The sequence below is a fragment of the Arachis ipaensis genome, chromosome B08 (genome assembly GCF_000816755.2).
Source record: "Arachis ipaensis cultivar K30076 chromosome B08, Araip1.1, whole genome shotgun sequence".
Lineage (NCBI taxonomy): Eukaryota > Viridiplantae > Streptophyta > Magnoliopsida > Fabales > Fabaceae > Arachis > Arachis ipaensis.
Window position 1 is genome coordinate 48,642,248 of NC_029792.2, and position 13,695 is coordinate 48,655,942.

Sequence of the window (13,695 nt, forward strand, 5' to 3'; positions counted from 1 at the left end):
GGAAGGCTGTTAGAGTAGAATTTTTTGTGCTTAGCTTGGGATGGTAACTTAGGAATTCTTGAGTTACTAATGTCCGAGTGATTGATGATTGATACCCATTGACTCTAGCTCTCATTAATTCAATTAGTGAATAGCTAGGACTTAAGGACATGGATTGATATAGCTCATTTGACTTTTCTCTACTTGTTAGAGGATGATTTAATGGGATTGATCCTTGCAATTATCATATTGTGGTTAGTGATAAGGATAGAGATCCTTGACCACCAAACCTTGCCAAGACCTTTTTATCATTTGAACTCCTTTGCAATTTAATTTTCTTACCTCTCACCCAAAATCCCAAAATATACAACTCGTAACCAATAACAAGAACACTACCCTGCAATTCCTTTGAGAGACGACCCGAGGTTTAAATACTTCGGTTATTAGTTTTATTAGGGGTTTGTACTTGTGACAAACAAATTTTTGTATGAAAGGATTATTGTTGGTTTAGAAACTATACTTACGACGAGATTTCATTTGTGAAATTCTATACCATCAATTTTTCCATTCATCAGAAGTCTACAAATATCTTTCTTTGACAAGCATTGGGTACACCGAACACAAATGCGAGCATGAACACAACTTTTTTACCCTGTTAAAAATAATCTATCTGCAATGAGTTTCTAATGTATACAAAACTTGAATTATAAAACTCAACTAGTAAATTCGATTTGGAGGACATAGGAGTGAACAAGTTCAAGCATTTCTAAAAATTCATTTAGAAAGCTTACCGAAATCACTGCTTCTTCTTCTCCTTCCGCAAGAGAAAAACACCAGTCTCCTCGTACGCATATTCAGGATATAGGTGGTCACGAGGGGCCTTCTTGATATCGAAAACCTCATCGCACATCTCCCAGAACTTCTTGTGCAACTCGGAGACCTCCCCTAGTACCCGAGAAACACGACGCCGTCTTCGTACACCAGGGCTTCCATGGCAGAAATCAAGTGCTATACTCCTCATGTAAACCACGTTTGTCGCCAAAACCACGTCAAACGGCGGATTAAATACCTGGATCTAATCAAAGGATCAGTACAACACAGAGTGCTTCAGATTCTTGCATAGCACGGGCTTGTTCACCTTCAGATTGTGCTTTAGCGCCAGCATCACGGTGAGAGAAGCGGCGGTGAGAGGAGGGTGAGTCAGCAGCCACGCGACTCCACAGTGACACAGCGGCGCACTGTGGAGTAGAGAACAAGGCTCCACTCTCATTTCACGGGTTCTCCACTATATATTTTGGGTAATTTGAAGTTTTGAACTAATTTTGGGTGAAATTGGGTTAGGGTTAGCGGTGGAACTTCATTGAATCGACACTATCCAAATTGATTTTGTGTCACATTGAAGAGATCGGATGCCAATCACAATTATCTTGAGAAATTGCAGCAGATAGAAAAACCGCAAGCAATTTGTTACCGCTATCCTCCGTGTTTCCTGTAGTGTAAATAAATGTATAAATATATACATAGATTTTAAATTTTATATAATTAGTATAAAATATATAATATATATCATAAATAAATATACAATTTAGTAACCCCACTACCCCAGTAAACGAATTGCCTTCCTTTTTCAAACATAAGCCTTTTATCTTCCCTTTGGCACGAAGGAACACAGCCAGGGAAACAGAATCACTCGAGGAAGCTTGCTGGGTGGTCAGACGACGCACCGTTTTCTTCAGTCCGCCGCGACGAGGGGCAGGACGGCGCATGCTGGGACGCCATCGAGACTGAGGGAGGAGTCTGGGATAGCATTCAGTCATCAACAATTCAGTCTGGAGTAGCACCATTCTGATCAAGGTTTCCGACGAGGTAGGCCACCATTCTGATCAATCTTGGTACTGCATGTTTGAACAGTTAGGATTTAGCGTTTTTCTTTATCAGTCTTGATTGCTGTTAGGGTTCTATGGCATTCAGGGATTGAGGGATTTCTGTTCAGTTTTTCTGAAAAATATAACTTTTACATGGTCTATATTTTTGAATGATTAGTTACTCTGTTCTTTGGTCTGAAAATATTTTTATAACGGCAGGATGGATGATTTTAGTGTTAGAGTTCATCACAGGGGTAGGTTTTGTAGTGATAAAGGTAAAACTGAGTATGTTGATGGTGAGGTGACAATGGTTGACTGGTGTGACAGAGATAGATGGAGTGTTATAGAGGCTTATGATGTGGTTAGAAAACTTGGGTACATTGCTGAGAACATTGGGGAACTGTGGTATAAAGATACTGAACTAGGATTAGAAGGGTTGAAGTTGTTGAAAGGTGATGAAGAAGCAATGGAAATGGCAAATATAGGAGTTGAAAAAAAGGTGGTTGATTTGTATGTTGTGCATAAGGCTTCAATCCCTGATGATTTTTGTTACGACATTGGTTATTTAGATGTGATAACTATAATCATGATATTAAAATTGTACTCTGGTCTTTGCTGGTGTATTAAACATTATTTGAGCATTATATTAAAATTGTGCATTTTGCACGAACAGGGCTTGGTGCCAACTTTTGATGAACTACTTCCAGGTGTTGATCACAGATTCTGTGTGAGACACCTCTATGCCAACTTCAAAAAAATATTTTCAGGACTGAATCTTAAAAAAAGGATGTGGAGAGCTGCAAAATGCACATATCTAGCAGCATGGGAAAAGGAGTTGATGGAAATCCGAGCGATTAGTGAGGGTGCCTATCGACACTTGATAGGAATTCGTCCAAAGTATTGGACTAAATCAAGGTTTGAATTCTATCCTAAATGTGATGCACTTGTCAATAATATGTGTGAAAGCTTCAACTCTGCAATTGTTGAATCAAGGGAAAAACCTATATTGACAATGCTTGAGGATATTAGAGTTTATTTGATGAAGAGATGGGCTGAAAATAGGGTACTTATTGAGAAGTATAAGGATGATATTCTTCCTAGGATTAAGCTTAAGTTACAAAAGGAAATAGATGCTTCTAGGTGGTGGTCCCCAGTTGCTGCCGGAATTTCAAAATTTGAAGTCATAAGAGGCAGGGACAAATTTGTAGTAGATCTTCTGAAGAAAGAATGTACTTGTAGAAAGTTTCAACTGACAGGTTTACCTTGTCCACATGCATTTAGTGCAATTAATTGTGCTAAAGATGATATTAGAAAATATGTTGCAAGTTGTTACACTAAAGCTGCTTATGTGGCTTGTTATGCCCCCATGATTAACCCTTGTAATGGACATACAATGTGGGAGAGAACTACTCATCCAGATGTGGTTCCTCCACCACACAGAGTGCCAATTGGGAGTCCTAAGAAGAAAAGAGCAAGAGGGAAGGGTGAAGAACCACAGGGCCCAAGTACTTCTAGGCTGGGGTTACAACAAAAATGCTCTCATTGTCTAAAATTGGGTCACAACAAGCGAGGCTGCCCTCTTAGAAGACCAACCGTGAGTACTTGTCTATTGGATATGGTTCCATACATAAGACTGTTTCTAATGCTGTTTACCTTTTTTTAACTGTAACTGGCTGTTTTTTGTTCATGTCCATCATAGAAAACAACTGCTGCCACATCGTCAGCCCAAAACAATAATGCTGGAACTGCTACATCATCACCATCCCAGCACAGCACTGCTAAGAAAGCTGGATCTACTGGCTCAGCGCATAAGAGGACCAGGTTGGCCAATGTTGCAGCAACGCCTAATACCCAACCAACTGCACACAAAAAATTCCAGCCACCAAGACCAACTAGAATCCTTAGGAGCAACTCCACTTCAACTGCACAGGGACAACCCTCATCACAAGGGAGTCAAACTCAGAGTGCTCTCACAGGGTCTTAGTTGTGTCACTTCTTGTAATTGGTGTTTCTTTTGAAAGCTTGAACAATGTTGGCATTTTGTATTATGACTTATGACCTATGACTCCAACTCTTTCTTTGTTGCTGAATTATTTTGCTGATCACTTATGTAATTCAGTTTTTACTTTGGTTATGACTTATGTTAATTAGAGATTATGTTGATTAACAACTTATGTTATTTTGATAATGACTAATGTGATTAATTCATTCATGCAAATTTTAATTAGAGTTTGTCTTTGTCACAACAGGTTCTTAATGCCAATTTTAGTGCCAAACTATTTTAATCCTTTTAGGGATACTTTTGAAACATAAATTAAACTTCAAGGACAACAACATTAACAAGTTTTCGAGTTGAGTACAGTTTTGTAACTGATTACAAACAGCCATCCTATTCTTACTTCTGCTATTCTCATCTGTCCCAAACGCATTAGTACCCTAACCTCAAATGGGTTACATTCTTCACCCTCAAATAAACCATTAGAATCACCATAAACCAACCCAACACACCCAAAATAACAGCCACCAACAGTTTGCATTTGGCATAAACTAATTTAGCCTTCAAGGTGGAAATCTTCATCTTCAACCTTGCAACCTCAGCCTCTTCTATCTTTGCAACTCCATCCGCCCAGGAAAAAAAAGCGCACTCCTTCCCAATCTACAACATAAACACAAAAAAAAAAGAAATTGAAGAAACTCAGGAAGACATCAAAAATAAGAAAGCACTCAAGCTTACATCAAAGTATACACAGCCCCAAAATCTCCGGCCGGGATTTTCTGGTGTCTTCGACCATCTCAATACAGGGGGTTCACCACAGTTGCATGTCAGCGTTCGTCGTCGCCGACTACTTTTTTGTGATGATACAGAGCCTTGGGAAGCCATTCCTTAGGGTTTCTTATTCTTACAGAGAATGAAGAAGAAGAAGATGCAGACGTAAACGAAGAAGTTAATTTTAGGGTTTCATGATGGGATTTTTACCTATTTCATTTTTATAATATAAATTTTTAAAAACAAAAATTAAAAATTATTTAAAAAATCGTTTTATAAATGAGTCACACACATAGTTGCCACATGGAACTCCTTGATTGCCATGTCATTAACGTCTGTTAGTGATTTCAACGCTGTTAACGTTCAGGGATAAAATTGATGCAATTCGAAAACTTCTGGGATAAAATTGAAACAAATTGAAACTTAAGGGTAATTTTAAAACTTTTAGTAAATTTCAGGGACAAAAAGTATACTTTACCCTTTTAAATATATAATACCTATAATATAAATAATATAAATATATACGTTTTAAATATATAAATATACAATATATTAAACATATAAAAATATATAATCGAAACATATAATTAAATTTTAAATTTTTAATTACACATATATATAAATATATACGTTTTAAATATATAAATATACAATATATTAAACATATAAAAATATATAATCGAAACATATAATTAAATTTTAAATTTTTAATTACACATATATATAAATATATACGTATACATTTTATATATTTCAATATGTTTTATAAATTTATAAAATTACACATATAAAATAACAAAATAAACAAAACCATAAAATCTACGCATTAATACGGTCTATATTTGATATATGACTAAATAATACTAATCTTATTATTATTCTACAAATACAGTTAAACATCACTAATTACATAAAGAATCTTATAATAATCATACTAAAGAACAAAGAAGAAACAATGCTTCACTAGTAGTTCATATAGGCAAAAGTAAAAAAGAAACTCACTCAAAACGAAAAAATGGCAAAGAACGAAGAAGAAGATGAGTTCACTAGTAGTTCATATAGCCAAAAGTAAAAAAGAAACTCACTCAAAACGAAAAAATGGCAAAGAACGAAGAAGAAGATGAAGTTTTTGCAAGTGGTCCATGAGTATATATTTGTTAATAAATCTGAGCTTCAGATTTAAATTTTACAAAATTATTTTTTTTTTTAATTTGCAAAACTAGTCCACCGATTTGGTTTCAGATTTTATATTTTTTTATTACTAACTAATCCAATGATTTGGTAAAAAGAAATTAGTCACCACATAATTTAAAGGCTCTAATTTGTGAACTACCTAATTTTAGTTTCTGCTATCCTAAAATCCGAGTCTTAGTTTTCTCCCTCCCCCAAATTGGTGCATCCGATTTGCGCTTCTGAATTTAAAAAAGAATGGCTCTATATACTTTATAAACACACCCGTTCTCCATATTCAGGAACAACACATTATCTGATTCTATATCCAAAAAATTGAGCTTGAAATAAATAGTCTCATTTTTTTATAAAATATTTAGGAGGGTTCCCATTATCATTTTGTCATAATGAAATTTTGCCTCCAATGCATTCATTAGTAATAATTATTATTTTATTTTATTTTATTTTATTTTGGCTGGGATTATTTTATCAATAAAGCTTTACATCCAAGCAAAACACTTTACCAAGTCTAACCAAGTTGCTATAACAACTTTTCAAATCACGCACTTCCTTCTCTTTCTCCTTCTCCGTTTCCATCTCCTTCTCTTTCTCTCCTTCCTTCTCCTTCTCTTTCTTCTTCTTCCAAATTCGCGTATGCAGGTCATTTTTCTTCCCTTCTCCTCCTCCTCCTCCTCCTCCTCTTCCTCCTCCTTCTTCTTCTTCTTTTCCTGTTTCGTTATCGTCATCACCGATAACACCAATATTTTGTAAACATCTTTATTAGTTCTGATTTTCTCTGATACCATCATTAAATAATTTTGGTTTATTTCTTAATTTATTTTGATTCATTTGTGTGTTAATTGAGGTTCACTTGATACTACTGATAAGTATTGACCAAACTTTTTATTCCTTAAGTAATTTCGGTTCAATTCTTAGTTTAATTGAGGTTTATTTGGATCCAAAAATGAATTCAATGTGTTTTGTTAATGATTGAGTCTTTTTGACTATTTGTTCAAATCTGAACTAATTTCGGTTTATTTGTATGTTAATTGAGATTCACTTGATGCTGCTAATAAGTATTGATCAAATTTTTTATTCCTTAAGTAATTTCGGTTCATTTCTTAGTTTAATTGAAATTCATTTGGATCCAAAAATGAATTTGATGTGTTTTTGCACTACAAAAAAATTTGGTAAAAACGGCGGTTATTTTTGGTATTTACGGCGGTTTGAACCGCCATTATTACCAAGAATGGCGGTTTTGTAAAGCGACGTAATTCTGGGCGCCATTCTGGTTATTACGGCGGTTTTTTAAAAACCGCCACAATTCCCTGGGATAAAACGGCGATTTTTGAATAGGTTAAAATGGCGGTTGAAACCGCCGTTATTTCCTGGGTTAAAACGGCGGTTTTTGGATAGGTTAAAACGGCGGGTTGAACCGCCATTATTACCCTAACAGAGTGGCATTTTGGTTGGTTAAAATGGCATTTTTGGATAGGTTAAAACGGCGGGTTGAACCGCCATTATTACCCTAACAGAGTGGCATTTTGGTTGGTTAAAATGGCATTTTTGGATAGGTTAAAACGGCGGTTTGAACCGCCATTATTACCCTAATAGAGTGGCATTTTGGTTGGTTAAAACGGTGATTTTTTGATAGGTTAAAATGGCGGTTTGAACTGCCATTTTTACCCTAACAGTGCCATTTTTATTAGTTAAAATGGCATTTGAAACTGCCATTTTTACCAAGTTAAAATGACATTTCATGTTATTTAAAATGACAGTTATAAACTGTTCTTTTTATTGGATAAAAATGACATTTTTTATTATTTAAAAGGGTAATATTTACCGTTGTTCTTATCGTTCTAAAAAAATAATTTTTTTATTAAATTCCACAATAAAAAAATCATAATCCATATATAATATTATATAACTCAAAGTATTAAACATAATATATGATTTTAGTGTTACAAATCAAAAGTAATAACTCCTATACAAAGTATCAAACTAAATAAATACTAACTAGCTATCTAGAAACCCTAATGTTGCTGCTGCTGCTGGGTGTATGAAGAGAAATCAAGCTCCACTGATCCAAATGTGTCCATCACTCGCCCCAAGCATTCTTCTTCCGCTAGACGAACCCTTGAGTTGATAAACCAGTTTGAAACCTGCTTCATTCATTTCCAGACATACATTTACATTTTAATTGACAATGCCCTCTACCTACCATAATAATTGAATGCAAAAAGAAAGAGATGGACGTGCCTGGCTTCTTGATAGGCCAGTTTGGCAGGCTAGAATATGTTTATCAACGTCGCTTGGGTAACTACAAGGAATGAAGGTCCAAATATACGACCTTAGCTTCCATTGAATTAACGTGACATACATGCATAGTAATTATATTAATTGTAACATGGATGGGAATAATGGTCCCTTAGATGAGATTATACACTGAAATTATAGCATATATATCGAAAATAACATATATGGTAACATAGCTCTTTCCAAACCCATAGTAACATGCTACGAGGAACTTCTAAAGCCCTAAATCAAGTTCAATCAAGATTTGATAGTGACTTTTAAGGCATAAACCAACACTACAAAAGGCTAAAACAATGAATTAGCTTTATCTCATGCCAAGTTAGAAAACACCATTTAGATAAAGCTTAATTTCTACTCCATAAATCACTGAACATGTAAAAATACTCATTAACATATTATTCACTCACAGTGCTTGATTTGCAGAAGAGGCTCTTCGGAACTACCGAGCTATTGTGTTGACTTGCACCAGGATCTAATATCATAAAATCAATCATAAGCATATGTTCAGCATTTCCTTTCTTATTTCAAAGCATGCATAAATAACACTTTTTCTAAAAACCCACACTTTAGTCATTTTCATACTCCAAAATATATAAACAATCAAATACATTCAAACTCTTGTATTAATCTACCAAGAAAGAGAGGTACTTATGGATGGAGGAAATGCTCAAAGAGCCAAGCACGGAGAACAGAAACGGAGCGCTCGGGAAGGCCACGCTGAGGTTTCCATGGATGAGTTTCCATCATGCTCATTTGCTGGAATGCCCTTTGCTGCCTCAAAGCTTGGTCAATGATCTTCAGTCTCAGGGTTTTTCCCTTGGTGGTGCCTGCTGCAATTGGATCTTTCTCTCCCATGGCCTTTTTTGTCGCTTGAATCTGCCCCATTATTGCATCCTTCAGGTTCCTGAAATATTTAGACATGGCTTTCTGTGCCAAAGCCGTGTAAACCGTGGCAGCACCGTTTCCAGCCACCGCCTGAAAGGAAGACACCACTGCCTTCATCTAAATCTGGTAGTTCTTATATCTCCTGTCAACCTTCACAACCACAAAAATAATGAGTTAAAAGATCTTTTTACTTTGATTTAACAATACAATACTAGATTAAAAAGGGGGAATAGGAAATGACATGTTTGGCAATAAAAGAAAAAAGGGTAAGTTATTGTCACGAGGTGGTGGCATTAACAAAAAGGCCCGCACTGGCTGCTTAGTTAGTTCAAAGAATCCCCAATACAATCCCATCAATCGAACCATCAAAAAGTTAGCTAGCTAGGGACCTCACTGGGGTTGATTTGCATTGATAGATACTAATAATTCACATACGGAATAAAGACCATTTGACTTGCACCTTTTCTTTTCCATAGGAAACACATACGCACATACCTCTTCAAGCATGGAAAGCAGTATGGTCTTTCGCGTTTGCAGCTCGACGAATTCAATAGAAGTATTTAATTCATAGATAAAGTGTTATGGCCTCAACATACAGCGGAAACAAGACAATTTCATCCTAAATTCATAGAAAGATAAAGTGAAAATGCTTGGACATCTCAAATATATAAAGACAGTTTTCTCCTCATTCTTCCCCATCCAAAAGATAAATTCCTACTTTAAAAAAGAAAAAAACAATCAACTATTCTTAAAAGAAAACCTATTTGAATACAAATCCACTTAAAAGAAGCACAATAGTTGCTAATCAAATATTCTGAGAGCATAAATCTTACATCACAAGTCTTCACAAGCTGAGAAATTGTGTTCTTGTTCAGCTTTCCACTTATTGCTCTACAAAAAACCAACACACAAATAGCCAGGAATCTGATTAACAATGCCAATTGGAAAGTGTAAAACAGGTTCGGAATGTATGAATCTGAGAAAACCTGTTCATGAAGCTTGATAAGTTCAAACAGAGAGTTTATCAAAGCCTCTACAGCACCAGCTGCCATTCCAGCCAAAAGAGCATCAGAAGTAGAAACATAATTATCTTCCACCGATCTACCAAAAATGTAATTGAGCACCAAACTCATTCTCCAAGAAAAAAGTGTCACAAAATAACAATATAACTATATAATTCACAAATATCAAACTCCAAAAGATACTATTCAATTTTGAAAATCCAAGTCAATTTCCTTGAGGTCAACTAATCAAGGAATGCAGCTTCAGCCAATGCAGCCAAAAGGGTTCCATTTCTTGCACCATCATTCGTAACAGCATATTCACTAACAAACACATGCATTAAAGCCAATAGACAAAGGTGATCCTTCATTTATCAAATGCATATATATAAATAAAGAATCCATAACTAATAATTCCAATAAAGAAATTAAAAGTAAGCAATATAATCAAACCTTTAGACCTGATCTTGATGTCTTGTCAAATACTCAATATTTGGAAAACATGTCCATAGAATTATTTGGATATATCTAACAAATTTTAAAAAAAACACTAAATTTGGCAAGCTAAAAGAGAATAAAGTTTAGTAGTTATTAGTTTAGTTGAAAAATTACATGGAAATCAAAGAGATCAGCAGGGTGACTTAATGGCATTTTAGAACCATCACAATTTGAGATAATCCGAATCTCTGGATAAGCACGTTTTATAGCATTATAGAACTTAAAGTACTTTTCTGCTCAGTCAAAATAAATAAATAAATAAATACAAAAGATAAATAAATAAAGTAGCTAATAATAATCATAGGCAAAATAAATTAAAGAATGATTGCCTTGATAGTGCACTTCATGATGAGGAAAATAATTTTCATTTCCAACAGCAACAAATTTGAAATCGAATGGTTCAGGATGTCCCATAGAAGGTCTAACAGATCCCCACTTTGAAGATGGAGAACCTTTAGCTAAATTTCATAAATGAAAATTATATTCAACTTCCCATAAAATCAAAAATAAGCGATAAATATGAAAAAGTACATAAGCTTCCATTCTTCTAGTGAGGACTCCGACTGCAGTGATTCTCTTTCTGATTTGAATGATTTTGTTATGGAAGAGGCCTATGAAAATATAAGCTTGCTTTCTAGAGTTTCTGTTGAGGAGCATCTTTGCAGTTTAATTAGATCTCAATCAAATGTTGTCCCCCTTGCTGAAAATTATAGCAGATGTAATGCGAAGCATAGTGAGAAAGAGCTTACTTCTCATGTAGCCAATGTCGATGTGGAGATGGAGAGGAACCAAAAAACTGACTCACCTCTTGATTCTTTATGTTGTGAAAGGGAGATGCATTCTGATGGTCCTGGTTTGGGTTCAACTAATATCAAACAAGCTGAAAACGTTCTTTCTACATCTCAGCGTTCTGCGGAGAATAATTCCAATGCTTTAGCCCTAAACCAGGTGAATGAGATCCTCACTTTTCCCTTTCTGCTTCATCTGTTTAGAGGAAATTCCATATTTTAGCCCCATTTATTTAACAAAAATGTACAAGTTTGATGATTAAAGAAAAAGTTATCAAACTTATTATTTGACTAGGTTTCTGAATTTCAGATATTTCTGCCAGAGTATATCTGTACATTGGAGTTACTGTATTTATATCAATGTAGTAACTGTTGCTAGGTTGATTTCTACTTGCTAGACCATTGTTTCGGCTATGGTTGATTTGACTCCATCTATGCCAGAAAATGATGTTGTCTCCTTAGCTGTTGAAACCTCTGGAAATTTCAGTAAGTTTTGATTTTATGTACTTTTTCAGCATTTTGGCTGCCTTTCTCTCTCTAGTTGTTGAAGCTTATGTAATTTCTGTTGTTAAATTCTTCAGAAAATGAGAACTTGGCAACCTATTTAGCTCCAGAAAATAAGCGATAAGGAGCATCGAGTCAATTATCAAAGCCGCATGAAAGACGAAATGCTAGAAACAATAATTAAGAGTGAATACAAAATCAAAAATGAAATCATTATTGAGAGAGGGTGTAATTAGAATAATTAACATATAACAATCATTGAAGTAATTAGAACCAGAGGATGTGAATTTAGTTACAGATCTAGAAGTGAGAAGTTAGAATGCAAACTGAGAAACCGATCGAGGAGAAGGCACGTTAATGGATGAGGAGAAGCTATCAAAGCAAAAGGTCGAGGAAGGAGGAGAAGCTCGCAGATCTGGAGAAAATCTTGACGGAGGAGGAGAAGCTCGAAGGAGCAAAAATGGCGTTTCTACGAGAGCAAACCCGATGGAACTTAATGTATTTGGATGGAACTTTAGATCTGAGAGGCTGAAATTTCATTTCTCTTTTTAATAGTGTGATCATAGGGCGTTTTGAAACTGCTGGAATCATCAACAGCCGCCATTGAAAAAGGAATGAATTACGGCAATCACATAAACTGCCCTAATTAACGAACATTAAGGCGGTTTTATAAAACTGCCCTAATTTTAATGCCGTTTTATACACTTTTTTTTTGTAGTGTTGTTGATGATTGAGTTTTTTTACTGCTTGTTCAAATCTGAACTAATTGAATGGAATAGAGTGGAATATAATGCAATTGAATAAAGTGATAATGAATAATTTTATTCTTCTTTGCTAAAAAAAATTTGGTCAATACTTATCAGCAGCATCAAGTGAACCTCAATTAATGCAAACACATCGAATTCATTTCTAGATCCAAATGAACCTCAAATAAACTAAAAAATAAATCAAAATTACTTAAGGAATAAAAAAATTGGTCAATACTTATCAGCAGCATCAGGTGAACCTCAATTAATACACAAATGAACTAAAATTAGTTCAATTTTAAACAAGCAGTAAAAAATACTCAATTATCAATAAAAACACATATAATTTATTTCTAGATTCAAATGAGCCGCAATTAAACTAAGAAATAAAAAATTTGGTCAATACTTATCAACGGCATCAAGTGAACCTCAATTAATTTACAAAATTATTTAATGATGGTACCAGAAAAAATTAGAACCAATAAAAATGTTAGCAAAATATTGGTGATGTTGGTGATAACGATAATGAAAGAGAAGAAGAAGAAGTAGAAGAAGAAGGAGAAGAAGGAGGAGGAGGAGGAGGAAGAAGAGGAGGAGGAGGAGAAGAAGAAGAAGAAAAAGGAGGAGGAAACGGAGAGAAACAGAAGGAAGAAGAAGAACCTACGTGCATGAATTTAAAAGGAGGAGGAGGAGGTGGAGGAGGAAACGGATAAAAAGAAAAAGAAGATGAAGACAAAAAAAATATGTTTTGTGTTATTGAAATGTGCATATGCACATGCTAGTATGATGAAAGTGATTTTTGTTAAATTTAAATCAATTTAATTAAATTTAATTATTAAAAATATTTGAATATATAATTAGACTGTTATTTTATTTATTTTATAGCCTTGATTATCCCATCAATTATGGAGCTACTCGTCCCGTCAATAAGAAAACGGTATGGTTTAGAAAATAGTAATGTACATAATTTTATACTAATATTTGGTAAGTTTTCTGTGCGGAAAAAAGAAGAAAGAATCATTAACAATTTAACATTATATTACGCAAAAGTTTTTTATCTGCAGGAGTTATATTGATAAATTTACATTTAGATTCTCATCAATATCAATTTATTCATTGATGTATGTTCACTCAAAACTTAGCTCTATTAAATTTCACGGTAATAGTTAGATAATA

General features: G+C 34.5%; 3 protein-coding genes across 3 annotated transcripts; 1 reads left to right on the forward strand and 2 right to left on the reverse strand.

Annotated features, from left to right (window-relative positions):
• On the reverse strand, positions 776–1,249 carry LOC107611020. The gene is made up of 2 exons (XM_016312988.1): positions 1,118–1,249; positions 776–1,054 (listed from the first exon to the last, which is right to left on the reverse strand). The coding sequence occupies exons 1-2, from the start codon at positions 1,247–1,249 to the stop codon at positions 776–778; spliced, it is 411 nt and encodes a 136-aa protein (XP_016168474.1).
• LOC107611021 (homeobox protein BEL1 homolog) lies at positions 7,815–9,099 on the reverse strand. Its single transcript, XM_016312989.1, has 3 exons — positions 8,781–9,099; positions 8,505–8,569; positions 7,815–7,943 (listed from the first exon to the last, which is right to left on the reverse strand). Exons 1-3 carry the CDS (start codon positions 9,097–9,099, stop codon positions 7,815–7,817), a joined length of 513 nt encoding a protein of 170 aa, XP_016168475.1.
• Positions 11,001–12,111, forward strand: LOC107611022. Its single transcript, XM_016312990.2, has 3 exons — positions 11,001–11,429; positions 11,668–11,755; positions 11,851–12,111. The coding sequence occupies exons 1-3, from the start codon at positions 11,001–11,003 to the stop codon at positions 11,895–11,897; spliced, it is 564 nt and encodes a 187-aa protein (XP_016168476.1). The 3' UTR covers positions 11,898–12,111.